Here is a 19,533-nt window from a genome sequence, read left to right on the forward strand (position 1 = left end):
CTACTCAGGAGGCTGAATCTGAAAATCATGGTTCAAAGCCAGCCTAGGTAGGAAAGTCCATGAGACTCTTATCTCCAATTAACCACTAGAAAACCAGAAGAGGAGCTGTTGGCTTGTTACAACTCCTGACACCTCTCAGGCTGTTCACCCTTCATCTGCACCTGGACTTCAGCCCTTAGACGGCAGGACTCCCAGGACTATGGGCAAACAGATTTTCCTCAATGTAGACTCAGCCCTGAGGAGAACACTGAACCAGGAATAAATTCAGGATGCTCTGAGAAAAAGGACCCCTCTTCTTTCCTCTCCTACTTCACCCCCCACATTTTTTTTGGGGGGGGGGGCCAGTTGTGGGGCTTGAACTCAGGGCCTGGGCGCTGTCCCTGAGCTTCTTTTGCTCAAGGCTAGCACTCTACTATGTGAGCAACAGTGCCACTTCTGGCCTTTTCTGTTTATGTGGTACTGAGGAATCAAACCCAGGGCTTCATGCATGCTAGGCAGGAACTCTGCCACTGAGCCACAGTCCCAGCCAAGTCCTCCATTTTCTTCCATTTTTAGGATGCATAGATTGAGGTCCAGCCTCAGGCAAGAGACTGGCTTGAAATCATAGTCATGCCTTGCACGACTCATATACACAGGTATCTCTGTCCCCAGGGGGGGGGGGGTGTGTGTGTGTGTGTGTGTGTGTGTGTGTGTGTGTGTGTGTGTGTGTGTGTGTGTGTGTGTGTGTGTGTGTGTGTGTGTGTGTGTGTGTGTGTGTGTGTGTGTGCGCGCGTGCGCGCGCGCGTGCATGTGTGTGTGTATAGATGTGCTGGTGCTAGGCTGGTGCTTTCCTCTCAAGGCTGGAGGGTCTACCATTTGAGCCATACTTCTACTTCTGTTTATTGTTTGTTTTTGGTTTTTTGCTGATTAATTAGAGATAGAATGTCTCACAGATTTTTCTGTCCAGGCTGGCTTCAAACTGTGATCCTCAGATCTCAGCTTCTAGAGTAGCTAGGATTACAGGCGTGAGGAACTAGCACCAGGTCTATCCTCAATTCTGCTAAGAAAATCTTCCAGTGGCAGGACAGCAATATGGGGAGATTATGCCTGCATTTAGACCTCCAAATACCCTGGCTCTTCATGTGACACAGCCAATGGTTCTAAAAGAGCAATAACCACGGTTAGAGGGTTGTCCTAGCAGGGTGATGACCAGGAAACAGAGGAAGGAGAAACAGCCAAAGAATAGACTGAGCAGTAAGCGGCACAACTCCCCAGGCCCGTGGAGAACAAAACACTTCCTCTCCCAGCTCTATCACGCTGGCTCCTCCCGGACCCACAGAGAAGGTGAGCTGCGCTGTGATGATGCTAATCAGCCTGCAGGCAGCAACATGAGGCTCTGGGAGGCTCAGCTTAACTAATCTAAACACAGAGAAGCTGAATCAGAACTAGAGCCACCTTGCCACATGGCGGCCATATTGCTACCCACCCTGGCTCAGGCCAGAAGGTTTCTGCTTTATCAGCCTCCACTTGGGGTGCCCCACCTCTTGGACCCTACTTCATAGGGCTGAGAAAACTCATCCTCTCCCTCCCAGTGAGCAGCCCTGAACACATGCTCAGTGCCAGCAATGAGGAAGGCATAGGGTACATGCTAGTGAGCATGCGTACTTCCCAATGTGGGAAGGACGGACAGAGGGGGTGGAAACTGTGGTCACTTTCCTGAGCTGGGGGCTCAGGCAATGGAGTGGGTCTGGCATCTGGGCTCAGGGCAGCCTTCTCCATTCAGGGGACCAGGGCCAAGACACCCACCTTGTTCAGCCGCTGGATCTCCTTTTCGTGGTACTCGCGCTGCCGGGTGAGTGGGCCTAGTTGGTCCTGCAGGTACTTGACCCGCTGCTGCAGCTCCTGGGCCTCTGCCGTCAGCTGCTCCTTGTTTGTCTGCAGGGAGCACAGGGTTGGTTAGCGGGGAGCCTCTCCAGGAGCCTGAGAGTGCCGGCCTGCCCCAGCCTTGCTCACTCATGCCTGCTCTCCTCTGCTCCCTCTCCCACTGCCACGTTGCAGTACTCACCTAAGGCACCTGGGGGCAGCAGTGATGCATGCCTGCCTGCCTGCCTGCCTGCCTGCCTGCCTGCCTGCCTGCCTGCCTGCCTGCCTGCCTGCCTGCCAGCCTGCCAGATGGGACCTGGATTCTGACAACAGGACAAGCAGAGACCAGCAGAGACCGGAGGCATTCCCCTAGCCGTCAGTCTTTAAATGCCAGGGTTTAAGGAGGTTCTTAATATGAGTCATAGGGATGACTCATGTCAATGTGAACCCTAAAACTGACTGTAAAATATTATATGTGTCAATTTTCTGGGGAGAAAGGCATAGTTTCCACCAGATTGACAGAGGGGTCTTCTGTGATTCATAGAGAGTGATGAATCATGGGAACCTCTACAGGTCCTCTTATAGTCTCTGTGTCTACAAAAGGGAGAATGCTCAAAGAGATAAGTGGCTGGGCATGATGGTGCACACCTGTAACACCAGCTACCTGGAGACAAGAGGATCGAAGCTAACCTAGGCAGAGTTAATGCAAGACCCTATCTCAAGAACAAAAGAACTGGGGCATGCTTAAGTGACAGAGCTTCAGATTCTCAGTTAATACCTAGTCCCACCTCAAAAATATAAAAAAGACAGATGCAAATGCAGCACATGGCAGAAGCACTGGGGATCGCAGCAGGGCAGCGAGTCCTAGTCACTTTATACAATGGGATGGGGACACGTCCAGAGGGGAGACGGCTCAGCCAAGGCCGGAACCCCTGTTCCTAGCTGCACTCCTCTCCCGCCCAAGTGGTGGGGCAGCATGGCGCACAGCAAAGATAGGACACACCCAAAAAAGACAGTGTCTCTGTGCACAAATGCAAGAAGGCCCAGAGAGAGGAAACTGACCACCGTGGTGACCTGTGGGAGGAGGCTGGGGAGGGGCGAATGTTTCACGGTCCCATCACATGGATTCATGCGGATTAGGAGACAGACCACAGGATCAGGGTCCACCTAGCTCTGTATGACCTTTAAGTGCACACTGTCCAAACCAGCAGTGAGCTGTGTCCAACAGAGAAGGCTCAGGGTAGCCTTGGTGAGAACAGTCTGTCCTGATTTCCCATTGAAGGGCTCCAGGATAAAGCACTACCTCACTTGCCTGCGCCCTGATCTACAGGACATGATTGTGTTTGGAAATGTCCCACCTCCCCCAGCGGACAGGCAAGAACCCAGACCCCAGATCCCAAGGATTGCCTCATCTGCTCAAGTGAGGGGGAGCAGGGACCAGGGCCAGCTGTGTGCCCCAAATGCTCTGCCCTACCAGGGAAAACACAGGCAGTGACCTCCTCCTCCCGGGCTAATCCTTAGAGGAGGACCTGGAGAGTCACAACCTAAGGAAGAACTTACACACCCAATCCACAGTGAGAAGGCCTTCCTTAGGCCAGGCAGAGCCCATTCCCACTTCTCACAAAGGTACTGGGAATAAAGTCCCCGGAGTCTGGGAGTCACACGCACCTCCCGTTTTAAGTGAGATAAAGTCTCACTATGTAGTTCAGGCTGGCCTCAAACTCATGATGCTCCCGTTTCAGCCTCTGAGTACTGGGATTATAGGTATTCGCCACTACATCCAGTTGAGCTTTTTTTTTTGGCCAGTCTTGGGGCTTGAACTCAGGGCCTGCCTGGGCATTGTCCCTGAGCTTCTCTTGCTTAAGGCTAGCACTCGAGCACTTGAGCCACAGCACCACTTTCGGCTTTTTCTGTGTATGTGGTATTGAGGAATCGAACCCAGGGCTTCATGCATGCTAGGCAAGCACTCTACCACTAAACCACATTCCCAGCCTTGGCCTTTCTTCTTTTAGCTGTCCTATGACTCGGAAGAGCTCTGAATAGCACCAGTGACATGTATAGATGTCATTTCTTCAAGGACTTGCTCCTGCTTCCCACTACATGACTTGGCCCCCACAGGCCCACGCTTTCTTTTCTGCAGCTTTTTTTCCTTGCAGTAGTAACCCACTTTTCTGTATTTGCTTTTACCTAGTCATGTGGCATACATTCCCTGACAAGGGTAAGGCTGGCCAGTCCATGCTCAATCTGATGCCTAGCACAGTACCTGGGACATGCTCTGAGGGATAATGCTGAGAAGATAAATAAATGAAATTTTGTCTGCTTCAGCCTCTTGACTACAAAATACAATCACTACTCTGAGCACTGAGCATCAGCCTAAGGCTGCTGTGTCTTTCCTTTTTGGTCATGGGGCTTGAATGCTGGGCCTGGGTGCTGTCCCTCAGCTCTTCAGCTCAAGGCAAGTGCTCTACCACTTGAGCCACAGCACCACTTCCCGTTTTCTGGCAGTTTACTGAGGTAAGAGTCTCATGGACTTTCCTGCCCCAGCTGGCTTTGAATGGTAATCCTCAGATCTCAGCCACCTGAGTAGCTAGGATTACAGGCATGAGCCACTGGTGCCCAGCTTTGTGTCTTCCTTTTTGCTCAAGGCTAGTGCTCTACCACTTGAGCAACAGCTACACTTCTGGCTTCTTGCTGATTAACTGAAGACTCTCATGCCTTTCTTGCCCGAACTGGCTTCAAATTGCTATCTTCAGATCTCAGCCTCCTGGGTAGCTAGGATTACAGGAGTGAGCCACAAGTGCCCAGCTTGTATCTTTCATATTATCTGCTTCTCTGCTTGGTTCCTCAGTCTGTAAAGTTTTCTCTGTGTGTATGGGTATGTGCACACATGTGTATGCACACATGCTGGTCCTGGGGCTTGAACTTGGAGCCTGAGTACTGTCCCTGAGCTTCTTCTTGCTCAAGGCTAGCGCTTTACCACTTGAGTGGTAGTACCACTTCCAGCTTTTTTACAGTTTATTGGAGATAAAGAGTCTCACCCTGACTGGATCTGAACTGTGATCTTCAGTCCCGAGTAACTAGGATTAGCAGGAGCTAACCTAACCTCCTCCATTTTCAGGAAGGAAACTGAGGCTCAGGGAGGGCAAGTGCCTTTGTCTGGAGCCACACAGCCCTTGACATGTGTCTAGAACCGTTCAACTCCATCCCTGCTCATGGATGGCATGCACTCTTGGCTACCCAGGGAGAGGAACCTGGACCCACAGGGTCAGCATCTCACTTGCCTCCTCCATTTCGATCTTGGATTTGGCCAGGAGGAGCTTGCGGTCAAAGTCACGCTGCTTCTGCTCCCGCTCCGCCTCCAGGTCAGTCACCTGCTTCTGCAGGTCCACCAGCTTCTGACGCAGCTCAGTGATCTGGGTTGAGGGGCAGAGGCCAGTGTGAGCAATGGCAGAGTATAGCAGCACCCCACCCCACCCCCACACTGTCGCCCAGCTTCTCCTCCCAGCCATGAGGGGTGGGGGGGAGGGGGCTCAGCTCAGTCCCCTCTAAGGCTCAAAGCTGCTGAGAAGGAAGTGGCAAGATGAAAACTGGGTATTCCTGAGCCCTTACCTTCTGTTCATACTGCTGCTTCATGGATCGGAAATGATGGTCCCACTGCTTGTTCACTTCCAGCAGCTGTGGGGAGAGGCTGGGCTTAAAAGGGGAGCAGGGGGCTGGGAAGGTGGCTTGTGGTAGAGTACTTGCCTTGCATGCATGAGGCCCTGGGTTTGATTCCCCAGCACCACATAAGCAAAAAGAAAAAAGCCGGAAGTGGTGCTGTGGCTCAAGTGGTAGAGCGCTAGCCTTGAGCTGAAGAGCTGAGGGACAGCGCCCAGACCCAGAGTTCAAGCCCCATGACCGGACCTCCCCCCCCCCCCCAAAAAATACAGCAAAATGTTCAAGAAATGGAAACAAGAGTTTCTGTTCTCATTTTTATTGTTTGCTGGCACTGGGGCTTGAACTCAGAGCCTGGGCACTGTCCCTGAGCTGCTTTTGCTCACGGGTAGCACTCCACAGCACCACTTCTGGGTTTTTCTGTTTATGTGGTACTAAGGGATCAAACCTAGGGCTTCATGCAAGCACTTCAGGCAAGCACTCTACCACTAAGCCACATTCCCAGCCCTCATTTCCTTCTGTACAGTGCCTTCTATTCTCATTCTCTCCCAGTCTCTCCCTCCAGTCTCCAAACACGAGTTGTACAGTTTACTTTCATCAGTGTCTAGTGAGCTCCACTGCTGCGCTTTATTACCCTTTGACCCTCAAGTACTACATCCTCCCCCACCTCCCAAAATATACATACGAATACACCATACATAAAGAACTTTCTTTGTGCTCAAGGGCTAGTGCTCTACCACTTGGACCACAGCTCCACTTTTAACTTTTTGTGGTTAATTGGAAGTAAGAGTCTCATAAACTTTCCTGCCCAGGCTGGCATTGAACAATGATCCTCAGATCTCAGCCTCCTGAGTAGCTAGGATTATAGGTGTAAGCCACTGGTGCATGGCTTTTTCTTTCATTAAAAAAACCAAACAGCAAAATGGGCTTATCAGCAGTGTGCCTGCATAGCAAGTGCAAAATCCTGAGTTCAAACCCTACTATCACCTAAACGAATAAAAAGCAGTAAGGTATACTGGATTCTCTTAAGTTCTAACAGAACACTAATCATAGGTCTTCCCTGTTCAGCCCTTCAAGACCTCTACCTCCATGCGCTGCTGCTCCAGGATCTTCACTTTCTTCTCAGCTGCACCCAAGGCCACCACTTCTGGAACCTTCCCTGCCATTACACTAGCCTGGGGAGAAACACAGAGGGTCTCATCCAATGCTTTGCATAAACATTTCCTCCCAGCCTTTGTGTGTGACTTGCCCAGGTACTGTCTCTAAGCTTTTGCATTCAAGACTAACATTCTACCACTTGAGCCACACCCCCGCTTGTGGCTTTTTGGAAGTTTACTGGAGATAAGAATCTCACAAACTTTCCTGCTCAGGCTGACTTGGAACCATGATCCTCAGATCTCAGCCTCCTGAGCAGCTAGGTCTACAAGCATGAGCCATTGGCACCTGGCCTTTTCCTCCCATTCTTCTTCTTTTTTTTTTTTTTTTGTCAGTCATGGGACTTGAACTCTGGGCCTGGGCATTGTCCCTCAGCTTGTCAGCTCAAGGCTAGCGCTCTACCACTTTGAGCCACAGTGCCACTTCTGGTTTTTCTGGTGGTTAACTGGAGATAAAAGTCTCACTAGCAAGGCACTAGTGGCTCACACCTGTAATCCTAGCTCCTCAGCTGAGCTCTGAGGATCATGGTTCAAAGCCAGAGGGGACAGGAACATCCGTGAGACTCTGAACTCCAATTAACCAGAAAACTGGAAGTTGTGCTATGGCTCAAGTGGTAGAGTGCTTGCCTTGAGCTAAAGAGCTTAGGATAGTGCCCAGGCCCAGAGTTCAAGCCCCATGACCAACAAAAAGAAAAAAGAAAAAAAGAAGTGTCACTCCAGTTAGAAGAATTCTAACAACAAGATGCTGGAGGGGATGTGGACAGAAGGGAACCCTACTGAATTGTTGGTGGGAGTATAAACTTCCTCAAAAGACTCCACATAGAGCTCCCCTATAACCCAGCAATCCCACTTTTGGGCATTTACCCGAATGATTACAAACAAGACTATACTAAAGCTACCAGCACAACTACGTTTATCGCAGCATTTACCATAGCTAAGATATGGAACCAACCCAGATGCCCCTCAGTAGATGAATGGATCAAGAAAATGTGGTATATATACACAATGGAATTCTATGCCTCCATCAGAAAGAATAACATTGCCCCATTTGTTAGGAAATGGAAAGTCTTGGAAAAAATTATATTAAGTGAAGAAAGCCAGGCCCAAAGAAACATAGGTCCCATGGTTTCCTTTATTTGCAATAACTAGTATATGTATGAGTCAAGCAGAAAAGGTCAGATAAGATGATGTTAAGCAGGGCTGGGAAGGTGGCTCAGTGGTAGAGCGCTTGCCTTACATGCATGAGGCCCTGGGTTCGATTCCTCAGCATCACATAAGCAAAAAGAAAAAAGCCAGAAGTGGCGCTGTGGCTCAAGTGGTAGAGCGCTAGCCTTGAGCTGAAGAGCTGAGGGACAGCGCCCAGGCCCAGAGTTCAGGCCCCACAACTGGACCCCCCCCCCAAAAAAAAGCGTTGAGGTGGCATACTGGAACAGTCTAGGAGGTGTGGCATATTGGAACAGTCTAGGAGTGTGGAATTGAACACTGGCTCTTATCTTTACCCTTCTGGGATGCTGGCCAGACCAGGACTTTGGCTCTCTCTGGGCCTCAGGATGTGAACATGAATCAGAGGCTGGTGGTTTCTGCACTTGCATGGGGGACCTTTGATATTTGAGGTCACCCTCTGATTCTAATTTTTCCTAGAGTCCTATATCTCTGTTCTTACCTTCTCTCTACTCCCTTTTAGCCCTCCTTCACATCTCCCCTCCAGGCTTGGGGTGAGCTGTAGAGGCAGAACTTGTTAGGCTCAAGTGCCCTCTACAGGCTAGTGCCTGTAAGCACACCTATGATGCTAGAGGTCAGGGCATACAGGGTAAGGCTGCTTCCTTTGAGAAGGGACAGACAGGCCTGCCCCCTGGGAGCCTGCTGACCGTTGGACCAAAACTATGCATAGCTGAGAAGGGTAACAGCTCAAGAAAGGGAGAAGGAGGAGGATGCTGAGACCCTGGGTGATGAACCCTGTACCTTCAGAGACCGAGGAATCTGTGGAGAAGTAAATACAGCCAGCCACACAGTTGGCAGACCCAGCTGCTGTTCTCAAATCTACCTTAAAAAGCAGCAGCTAAGCCAAGCATCAGTGGCTCATACCTCAGTATTAGCTAATCAGGAAGCAAACATACGACAATCACAGTTCAATGCCAGTTCAAGTAGACGAATCCATGCGACTCTTATTTCTGATTAACCACTGAAAAGGCAGAAGTGGAGCTGTGGCTCAATTGGTAAAATGCTAGCCTTGAGCAAGAAAACTCAGGAACAGTGCCCAGGCCCTGAGTTCAAGCCCCAGGACTGGTTACATGCTTGCATACTCTCATATACATACACAGACAGCAATTAATATTCACCATTTATTATAGTAAATAAGCTACTTTTTTTTTTTTTTTTGGGTCGGTCATGGTGCCTGAACTCTGGGCCTGGGCGCTGTCCCTCAGCTCTTCAGCTCAAGGCTAGCACTCTACCACTTGAGCCACAGCACTACTCTAGTTTTTTCTGCTTATGTGGTGCTAAGGAATCGAACCCAGGGCCTCATGCATGCAAGGCAAGCATTCTACCACTGAGCCACAACCCAATAAGCCACTCTATATGTACTGTATCAATGAATTCTCCCAAAAATTCCTGAAGGTGTATTACTATCTTAGAGGATGAAGAGGAAGTCTAGGTCCAGAGTTTCTGTAACTTGACTAAGGTCTCAGCCTGTCACAGGTGGAGCCATGATGAACAGACCTTGGCCATGTGGCCTGTTTCCCACGTCTGCTTGATAACAGATGACACAGAGATCCTGACTGCATGATGACCCTCCTGCTGCTACTGAAAATACAGGAGTCATCCTAGCCCTGCCTACCATTCAGTAAAAGGAGGCCCAAATGAGATCATGGCTTTGAATTAAGTTATTAAGATAATTACTTCTACTACTATATACATATAAGATTATCATTGAGCCCTACAGTGCAGCTACTAAACCCCATTTAAGGGAAAACAACAACCATATGATAGAGGCGAGACTCGGGGGACAGGGGTGAAGAGAAGGTCGGGGCACTTGGGACCTAGTTGTGCACCAGAGTGGGGCCTGGAGGTAGGAGGGGAAAACGGAACAGCCTGTGGCATGACCAGGCCACACGGGTGCGGTGACGCCATCTTCTCTCCATCTCTGGGGCTCTACGGGCACAGGATTGTAGGAACTCAGCAGGATCCCAGTTCTGTCCCCTATATTTGACTTTTAGGAGTTGGCCTATGGGGTTATGGAGCCATGTAACTCAAGCAGTTCTGGGCAGCATCCCAGAGAATGGGAAGGTCTGTGGGGCTGAAGGTAGAAAAGAATTCTAAGGAATGGACACGCCAGGGAGGCATATATTGCAGATCAAACCATGTAACCACCATCTACCAATGAGACAGAACCTTCTACCAGTTTAATGGTGTGCAGAAGTGCAAGCCTGTTGTTTCTGGAGGTGTGAACAGACACTAAGGTCTGAGATACTACAGAAGGGATTTCTGATCACATACCTGCTGCTGTCCAGCCACTCCCTTCTTGTTGGCACCCTCTATCTTTGGGGAGCCTGGGTGCCCAGAGGCACCCTCTTTGTTGCTGCTGCTCATCAACAACTTCTTGAGCTCCATATTTTCTTCCCTGTGGTGGAGTCAAACAGAGGAGTCACAGTGTGTCTAGCTCACTGGCCAGGGAAGCCTCAACCTAGGCACGTGACTTTGTAGAACCCAGTGCTAGGTGCGAGCTACCCTGACAGTCTCTAATCCTCATTGGCAGGCTGTCTCCAGTGGGCTGCTTATATACACGAGATCTTCAGGATATACTCGAAGTCTGCATTCAATAACCCATCCCCTACCAGTGAGAAAGCTCCACCAGTTACCTCCAAATGGCCTTGATGGAGCAGGGGAACAGAAGGAGCCAGCTGGAGGCTCAGAGCCTATGGTGGCCATGGTCCTTTACCATTGCCTGTTAATTTGCTTTCAGTTTCACTGTACATTTAGAATAGGTAAGGATGGATTCCATTTACTCCAGTTAAAGTTTCCTTTACAATTATATATATATAATATATATATATATGTACATATGTATATATATTTTTTAGTTAGTTAATTTATTTTTGCTGGTTCTGGACACTGTCCCTAAGAAACTGTTGCTCAAGACTAGTGCTCTACCACTTGAGCTACCATTCTATTTCCAGCTTTTTCAGTGATTAATTGGATATAAAGAGTCTCCTGGACTTTCCTGCCCAGCCTGGCTTTGAAGTGCAACCCTCAGATCTTTTTTTTTTGTCAGTTGTGGGGCTTGAACTCTGGGCCTGGGCGCTGTCCCTCAGCTCTTCAGCTCAAGGCAAGTGGTCTACCACTTGAGCCACAGTGTCACTTCCGGTTTTCTAGTGATATTGAAGAGTCTCACAGACATTCTTGCCCAGACTGGCTTTGAACTGTGATCCTCAGATCTCAGCCTCCTGAGTAGCTAGGATTACAGGCGTGAGCCACTGGCACCCAGCAATCCTCAGATCTTATAGCCACTAGCGACTAGCCCCTTTATAGTAATTTCAAGTAGAAAGATGAATTCAAGTAAAACCTTGTGTATACAATAAGGCAGGTGATAACAGGAAAGAATGAAAGCGATTGGGATTCAGGGAAATAAAGAACACAGCAGTTCAGGTTCGCTTCACCATCTGGGTTCCTACTCATTAGCAACACCAAGAAGTGAAGTTGTTTCCCCAGGCCACACATTCTTCCTTCTAATACATCTCTCTTCCAGCCTGGGGTTTCATACTCCTAGATGGAGTCAATGTGGCATAAAACCTCAACTGTTTAGGCCATCCGAAAGTAAATAAAAGCATGCTGATTAGAAATGACAGTGGCTCAGTACTTCACCATTATGTGGCCACATTGAAGTCTGTATTACTTCTATTTGTTGACTGACTTTAGGAGGGAAAGTCCTTGCTGTGGTACAGGTGTCTCCTACATGGACTGAGCTTAGTTGGTGCCTAATATAATCCAGCATATTACCCAAGACATTACCCAGAGCACAGGCAGAAATCGTGGACACCGTAACAGTTTGCAGAGCAAGGAGACTCAGGTTCCCATTGTGAGTCCCTGCACCTTTCTGAGACCTAGTCTCCCCTCATATGCTGAGGGGTTGGGCCCCCATGATCACAGAGGGTGCTCTGAGTTCTGACAGTCAGGGTCAGGTGTGATCTCTGCTGAAATGTAGACCCTGCATCTCACCTTAGACCACCACCTCAACATTGAGACAGGAGAGCTAGCCCTTCGTCCACATCCTCAGATAGGCCCCAGACCCACTGACTAGTCCAGACAAGGGATGGCACAACAGTGGCTAGCAGGGACAGAAGAGTTGTGACCCTCTCCCAAACAGCCAGCCAGAGGACAGTCGGCAGGCTAGGGCGCGGGTCTGGGGGCGGAGGCAGCTTGTATCCGCCTTCTCTACTCTCCCAGGTAATCAGAGGGCCCAGGAGAAATTACCAGCGGAGCTAGAAAAGACCAAGAGATCTGCATCTATCCAAGCAGAGCTCTGAGCATGAATCCTCATCCTTGGAATCAGTGGAAGGCATCAACTCCTTCTGCCCACCCTGCTCCTGGGGCCTGGGCTTACCGCAGCCTTTCTGCAGCCTGCTCCCGCTGTTCCAGGCCCTTGTCAAGCTTGGCCTTTAGGGCCTCATTCTCCTTGCGAAGCTGTTCACATAAGGTCTGTGGGGAAGACAGGTGGATGGGAAGGGAGGGTTAAGGAGGGGGTACGTCCTAATACAGGCTGACACAGGGGGATAAGAGAGACTGGAGGGCCGGGTGCTGGTGGCTCACACCTGTAATCCTAGCTACTGAGAAGGCTGAGAACTGAGGATCATGGTTCAGAGCCAGCCTGGGCAGGAAAGTCCGTGAGACTCTAATCTCCAATAAACCACTAGAAACCGGAAGTGGCGTTGTGGCTCAAGCGGTAGAGCACTCGCCTTGAGCTGAAGAGTGCAGGGACAGCGCCCAAGCCCACAGTTCAAGCCCCATGGACCAAAAAAAAAGAGAGAGAGAGAGAGAGAGAGACTGGAGGTACCTCCAATGTCAGATCATGAAGGTAGGTGGCATCCAGACCACCAGCACCATCTAGGATCCTTCGGGCATCCCTTGGGGGGCCAGTTATGAGGATGCCTGTGCAAGGGTCAGTCGAGGCCTCTGGTCCTCCCTATCAGATCTCCCCACTTTCTCCCCTTCACCACTCTGGCTGGCCTCTCCTTTAGGGGTATTCAAACAAGGTCTCCACAGAAAACAACTCCCACATCCCGCTGTCAAGTTACCACCATTTATCTCGCTCCAAGTCCTCTGTTTTCACATTTATGCATGCTTGTCATACATAAAGCCAAATGAAGATGGTCATTATTTTCTTAAAGTCCAGCCCCTCCCCTGCAGTGGTCTGTGAGCTCCCAGGAGGGCAGGACCCCCCCCCACTCTCATTCACTGCCAGGTGACTGGCCCTTAGCTCAACTTAGTCAAAGCACCACAAGACTGAGTGGCTCAATAAACGAACGAATGGACAGACAAACACGCGAGTCCCTGGAAGTGTGAGGACACTTCCAGTGTGCAGACACTTCCAGTGCGGTCACAGGTGAGTCAGGAGACAGAGAGCCCTCCCAGCATGGCTCATACTGCATTTCCAACACTTGTCCCTTCCTCTACAAAATGGGGACGAGTGTTCCATCTCTACCTTCTTTTGGGGCTGCTGTGTCCCAGGCATACTGATCACTTGATGGAGAACCATGCAGTGATGGCTGGCTAGCCTGGGGCCTCCCAGGTGGGTGGGGAGGGCAAGGTGCTGCCAGCCATGAGGGTGCGCAGGGTTGGAGAGAACAGCTCAACCTATCACCAAATGTCCACTGAGAACCTAAGGAGTGCCGGTCTTGCACCGGTGCTTGTCCTAACACTGTGAGTCAGCTGCCCCAAAGCTGAGTAACTTATCTCTATTTTAGAAATAGAGAGGGCTGGGAATGTGGCTGAGTGGTAGAGTGCTTGCCTAGCATGCATGAAGCCCTGAGATCGATTCCTCAGTACCACATAAACAGAAGTGGTGCTGTGGTGCTGTGGCTCAAGTGGTAGAGTGCTAGCCTTGAGCAAGAGCACCTTAGGGACAGTGCCCAGGCCCTGAGTTCAAGCCCCAGGACTGGGGGCAAAAAAATAAAAATAAAATAAATCACTTGCGGGGCGCCAGTGGCTCATGCCTGTAATCCTAGCTACTCATGAGGATCTGAGAATCATGGTTCAAAGGTAGCCCGGGCAGTAAAGTCTATGAGACTCTTATCTTCAATTAACCACCCAAAAACTGGAAGTAGCTCTGTGGCTGAAGTGGTAGAGCGCTTGCCTTGAGCTGAAGAGCTGAGGGACAGTGCCCAGGCCCAGAGTTCAAGCCCCACAACCGGCCAAAAAACAAACAAACAAAAAAACCACCAACAACAAAAAAACCCCCAAAAGGCAGGTAAACTGAGGTTCAGTAATTTGCATGAGTTACACTACCACTTGGATTAGACTCCTCAACTGGTGTCTTTCCTCTGAGATCAAAGAGCAGAGAACAATGGTAGAGCTCAAAGGAGAGACAGAGATGGGAAATGGAGAGAGATTCTCACAGAACAGCCCAGTGGCTCCCACTTCCTGAGTGCCTGCCATGGAATGTGGACATGTGACAGGTCTGTGCACAGTCCCCTGTCTCTCCCTTGAGTAGGGGCTAATGTGGACCCCGGTACTCAATGATGGGGGCAGAGATCCAAAGCCTGAGTTTGTGTGGAACAGTAGTGACGCTGTGCTGCACAGAAGAGGAAGGCGGATGTATGTCATCCAGGGAGATTCCAGGATGTGTTCGTTTCCTTTCTGACTAATACAAGAGTCCTGGGGGTACAGGAGGGTGGTAGGACGGCCTAGGGTCTGAAGTTCCCTTAATGCCTAGCATTGAAAATGAATGCTGAGTGAACCGAGAAACAAGTTAATGAATGAATGAGGAGGAACTGAATCCATCTACCTCTATCTAATGACTGCGAATGCTCAAGGTGTCACAGGCCTGGGTGGGGCCTCCATAGAACACAATGTCCTGCTCCTGGTCCCTAATGGACAGAATGCCACCTCATTCCCTGAGCATGGGGAGTGAGGTCTTTAAAAGGAATTTCCCCAGAGTAGGCTGGGATTGTGGTTAAGAGCACGGGTTCAAGCTGGGCACCAGTAGCTCACACCTGTCATCCTAGCTACTCAGGAGGCTGAGATTTGAGGATCATGGTTCAAAGCCAGCCCAGACAGGAAAGTCTGTGAGACTCCTCAATTAACTACCAGAAAACTAGAAGTGGCGCTGTGGCTCAAGTGGTAGAGCACTAGCCTTGAGCTGAAGAGCTCAGGGACAGTACTCAGGCCCAGAGTTCAAGCCCCACAACCAACAAAAACGAGCATGGGTTCCGATTCCAGGTCCACCATTTAACAGCTGGGTGACCTTGGGTTAAAAAAAAGGTCCTTCCTTTTGGTTTCCTCACCTAGGAAGTGGGAATATTGATCGAGTCTACATTAGGGATAGAATACGTAAGGAGCTCCCACCCCAAGAAGAACAAAGAAAGGGCCGTGCTCAAAGTACCACATCCACACCCCTAGGAATCCCCTAGTCAAGAATTTACACTCCCCACTCTCCATTTCCCCATTTCCTTCCTCTTCCTCATATCTTCCCAACTCCCTAACTGTTCACCGCTGTAGGAAGAAGCCCAAAGTGCACCTGCCATCCAGCCCTCGGAGGCCCAGTGCCTGATCGGGAAGCCCTCCCTGCTGGCCTCACCTGGAGGGTGGAGGTGCGCTGCTCATTCCTGTGCACTTTGGAGGCCAGCCGGCTGAACTCGAGAGCCATGCGGCCCAGGTGGGTGAAGAGCCGGCCGTGGTCAGGCTCCTCGGCACACACGCTCAGGGTGTTCTCCAGGCGTTGCAGGTGGAGCGTCAGGTTGCTGTCCTCATGGGGCAGGGAGCCCAGATCCTGGCAAGGAGAAGACGAGGAGGACCACCCTTCAGTGAGGCCTGAACAGGGAATGCCAGCCAGCTCTCCCACTGCTTCTGCATGCCCCATGACTCAGTTTCCCCCCCTGGGGCCCCAGCTAAGCCCAGGGAAATTCTGGTGTTACACAGGCTCCTTTGTCTGGGGCTGACTCACAGGGGAGGATCTAGGACTCCCAGGCCAATCAACAGCCAGCTGAGCAGCATCCAGGGCCACCTTCAGCCCACACTTTAGCCCTTGCTAAGTGCCTGTGGGTCAACCGGACTTTCCTTGGGCCTTAGCACCCTCATCCACAGCATGTACACACAGACTTTCCTGTTCTTCTCCCTCCTAGGGCTCTTATAGGAGGAATGAAGCCAAAAGAGAAGCAATCCTGGAGAAAGACAGAGAGACACAGAGAGAGAGAGACACAGACACAGAGACAGAGAGAGTAACCCTATAGTCCCTGCTTCCCTAGCTCAGGGGAACAACTAGGGAAGGATCCATTCATGACCTCGTGGATTATCTGATAGAAAATGGTCCTGTTAGTATTATCCGCACCTTTGGTCCTCAGCTCCACCCAGACCTGAGCTCCTCCCAGCGCTGGAGTTCCTGCCTTACAGCTGGCCACTCCCTCTCTCTGCCCAGACCCACCCACTCACTCATTTTACCTCACTTCCCCCACTTGTATAGGGGCAGACACCATATGCTCCCTCTCCTGGGGAGATAGGGGCCCTCTAATAAATCTTACAATAATGTTTCTCCTGTGCCTTGCCTGCATCCATGTGGTCCCCTGAGCTGGTCCTGAAGGATTCTTTCAGGTCCAAACATTCAACCGCTTCTCGAAGCACCAAGACCCCCCCAAAACCAGGTTAAGAATCATAGCTCTAGATACTGTGGAGAATTCCAGCCTAGTAAACCATCTAAGAAATGGAACAAACCCGGTTGTCAGTGGCTCACACCCGTAATCCTAGGAGGCTGAGACCTGGAAGATTGCTGTTAGAAGCCAGCCTAAGCAGGAAAGTCTGTGAGACTCCATCTCCAACTAACCGGCAAAAACCTAGGCGGGAGGCATGGCTCAAGTGGTGAACTGCCGCTGAAGCGGTGGAGCACCAGCCACAAGTGGAAAAGATGAGGGAGAGAGTGCAAGGCTCTGGAGTTCAAGCTCCAGAAAAAAGAAGAAGAAGAAGAAGAAGAAAAGAAGTCCAATCCCACTTTCTCTATGCGCTAGAGCACTCCCACCAAGAACACTGCCTTGGTTATGACCAAGCGATGTCCACGGACCAACAATGGTACCTGCTGATGCTATCAGGCCTGGCCAGCTCCCTGGCCTGGTTACAAAAGCAGGTCCCCTGTGCCCAAGTCCTGAGCCAGCCTCCCTCAAATCAAGGCTCATGAAGTTCTTCCCATCCCTCAACTAGCCTACAAGCTTCCAGAAGGAAGTGGTCTGGTCCTGGCTTGGTGTAGACCAGGAACCCTAAGGGGGTTGGGGGCAAAGGAAGGACTAATGAGATTCAGGTAGTGGTTCATTAGGAGAGGAACACAAAGACGAGCGCAATGCTTATGTACATCTGATCACATAAAATAGTATTGATCAAAATGAAAAAAAATAAAAAGCACTGCTCCAAAGTCAGAGTGAAACGTCTCCAAGTAGGGGATCCTGCTGCCTCAGCCAGCAGCTCACAGCCCTTGGGACAGAACAGGACAAGGGAACTAAGGTCCCAGGAGACAAGAGACCCTGTCTCATATTCAGAGCTGCCAGATGTGGTGATAAGCCTCTATGTGCTGAAAGCTAAAATGCTTGCACAAGCTGGCCAGCCCCATGCTGGGCGTTGGGAGGGGAAGTGACACAGAAGCAGCAATCAGCAACCAAGGAGCCACCACAGCCACTGGACACAGCCACCTGTGAACCAGGCTGTGGGAGTTGGAGTGTTGGTGAAGGGTCAGGACACATAGTGTTGGCATAACAATTGAAAACTCCAAGAAGGAAGAGACGGGGAAGGAGAAGACAGAATTGAAGACCTCTGAAGAACCCTGCAGCGGTTCTCCATCTAAGAGAGCAGAGGGAAGATGCGTTAGAACCATGATGGCAAGTGCTAGAAGGCACAGAATAAGGATGCAGGTGACTGCTCCAGAGCTGTAAGACTTGTGTTGTATGCGTGATGGGTGCAGATGTGTTAAGGAGAGAAAGTTTAGCCTCCAACTTATGTACTCCAGGAAGGAGCCAAGAACCTGTGCAAGAGGCTCTGGAACTTTTCTCTTCCCTCACCCGATGGCTAGGAGCCCACAGACCCCCTCCCCCCCAAATCTGAGTCATAGCCTGAGAATGGACTTGTTCAGAAACTCACAGGGCTGACAAAGTGCCTGGGCTGTCACAACTGTAGGGTGCTCCAACTTGGGGAAGTTGCCAGAGTGATTTGCATGTAAGAGCGAGAAGCACTGCCTCCTCCAGCCCCTGTGTGTCCCCATGTGACTCCAGGGAGCCCAAGGGATTCGAGGGTCCCAGGCCTCTCATACAGAATCAGGTGGCTGAGATCGAGAGGAGACAGTACCACGTGCCCAAGGGGTTTGCCTGGCCACTCACCATTGTGTTTCTGGGGTGGCCGCTCTCTGGTGGAGAATTCTGCTCCTCAGTGGGGACCACTTCAAATTCAGAGGAGGTGCCCTGTGCAGAAGGCAGTTAGGAGTGACCCAAGAACAGTATCTCTGGCCTTCCGGCACCCCACTGCTGAGAGCAGCAAGGGTGTAGAAGGCCAAGGTCTTGTCTCACATCTGGGATTTCAGCCCCACTGAGCTCCCAGGGAAACTGGCATGAGACCACACAGCCAGGCTGCAGACAGGCACCAGAACCCGCGTGGGATCTGAGGTCTAGGCCCGGCCTGGCTACTCTGCTCATCTGTGAGCAATGACTTTGCCCTGTTAGTGCTTCAGAATCACATCTTTCTGAAGGTCTGGTCCTTTTCAAATGTTTTCATGAACTCTATTAGTCCTTAAAGCAACTCAAGGAATGGGTCTGAGTTTCGTATCCCCTCCCCTTGGGACAGATGTGGAGACCGAAAACACATAGTTAATACGAAAAACAAAGACTGCATCCACAACTGGAAGTCCTGCTATGGCACCAGGGCTGTATCCTAGGCCCAGATGGCTCTGACTACTCTTTCAAGGTGACACAGATGGCAGTTCTTAGGGCTGCCATCAGGCAAGGTTCTATGCTGGCCTTGCCAGCCCTGTCCCAGATTGCTCAAAGGAGTGAGTGGAAAGGTTGAAAAGAATCCCAAAAGATGATTCAACGGATATGGAGATTTTTCCAAATCCAAGATGGCCAACCAAACCACACCTTTTTCTACCCCCCAAGACAATACCAAGTAGAATTCACTGGTTGTTCAACTGAGGTCCATGGTCCATCTGAACTTTACCTGGCTGTAAGCTTCCCCATTAAACTTGGCCTGCAGACACTGTGTTTCAGCTCCACTCTAGCATCCAACTGAGCCTCAAAGTCACCATGACCCCTAACTCTGGTCTCAGCCATGCCCTAACCAAGTCCCCCTTTCCTTCTACATTTTCACAGGTACCTGAAGGACCCTGATAAAGACCTTTCTCTCCCCAGGCCTGATCTGTAGGATGAAGATGCTTAAGGGCTTGTGCTAGAAAACCATGGAAAACGTCTCAAGCCAAATCTGCAGGGCACAATTTGTGGGTCATCTTGATGATGTGACCCACACCAAGTTGGTGTGTCTTCTGAGTGTTGGCGACAGCCACTGCTCCTCACTTCACATCAGACAACTCAGCCAACTAGAGCAATCCTTGCACATAGCAGGGTTTTTCTGACAAATCTTAGGGAGAAACTGAGCCTTTCAAAGCTTGAGGCTGACTTTTTCAATGTTACCTAACTAGCCAGATTGA

At 50.5% G+C, this 19,533-nt stretch overlaps 1 protein-coding gene and 1 long non-coding RNA gene across 6 annotated transcripts in view; one reads left to right on the forward strand and one right to left on the reverse strand.

Moving 5' to 3' along the window:
- Positions 1–19,533, reverse strand: part of Tnip1 (TNFAIP3 interacting protein 1) — a 52,740-nt gene that overhangs the window by 10,402 nt on the left and 22,805 nt on the right. For all 5 annotated transcript variants that reach the window (XM_042688842.1, XM_042688840.1, XM_042688841.1 and 2 more), the window contains 8 exons: positions 18,215–18,295; positions 15,442–15,633; positions 12,250–12,344; positions 10,146–10,269; positions 6,582–6,671; positions 5,452–5,517; positions 5,124–5,255; positions 1,786–1,914 (listed from right to left, as the gene is read on the reverse strand). In XM_042688842.1, the coding sequence (XP_042544776.1) occupies positions 1,786–1,914; positions 5,124–5,255; positions 5,452–5,517; positions 6,582–6,671; positions 10,146–10,269; positions 12,250–12,344; positions 15,442–15,633; positions 18,215–18,295 (909 nt within the window). The remainder of the gene's footprint in view (positions 1–1,785; positions 1,915–5,123; positions 5,256–5,451; positions 5,518–6,581; positions 6,672–10,145; positions 10,270–12,249; positions 12,345–15,441; positions 15,634–18,214; positions 18,296–19,533) is intronic.
- On the forward strand, positions 3,164–18,820 carry LOC122115403. Its single transcript, XR_006148761.1, has 3 exons — positions 3,164–3,416; positions 13,766–13,770; positions 18,811–18,820. It is a non-coding gene; the product is annotated as an uncharacterized LOC122115403 (long non-coding RNA).

This window comes from Dipodomys spectabilis, unplaced genomic scaffold (genome assembly GCF_019054845.1).
Source record: "Dipodomys spectabilis isolate Male_0828 unplaced genomic scaffold, ASM1905484v1 ptg000119l, whole genome shotgun sequence".
Classification (NCBI taxonomy): Eukaryota; Metazoa; Chordata; class Mammalia; order Rodentia; family Heteromyidae; genus Dipodomys; species Dipodomys spectabilis.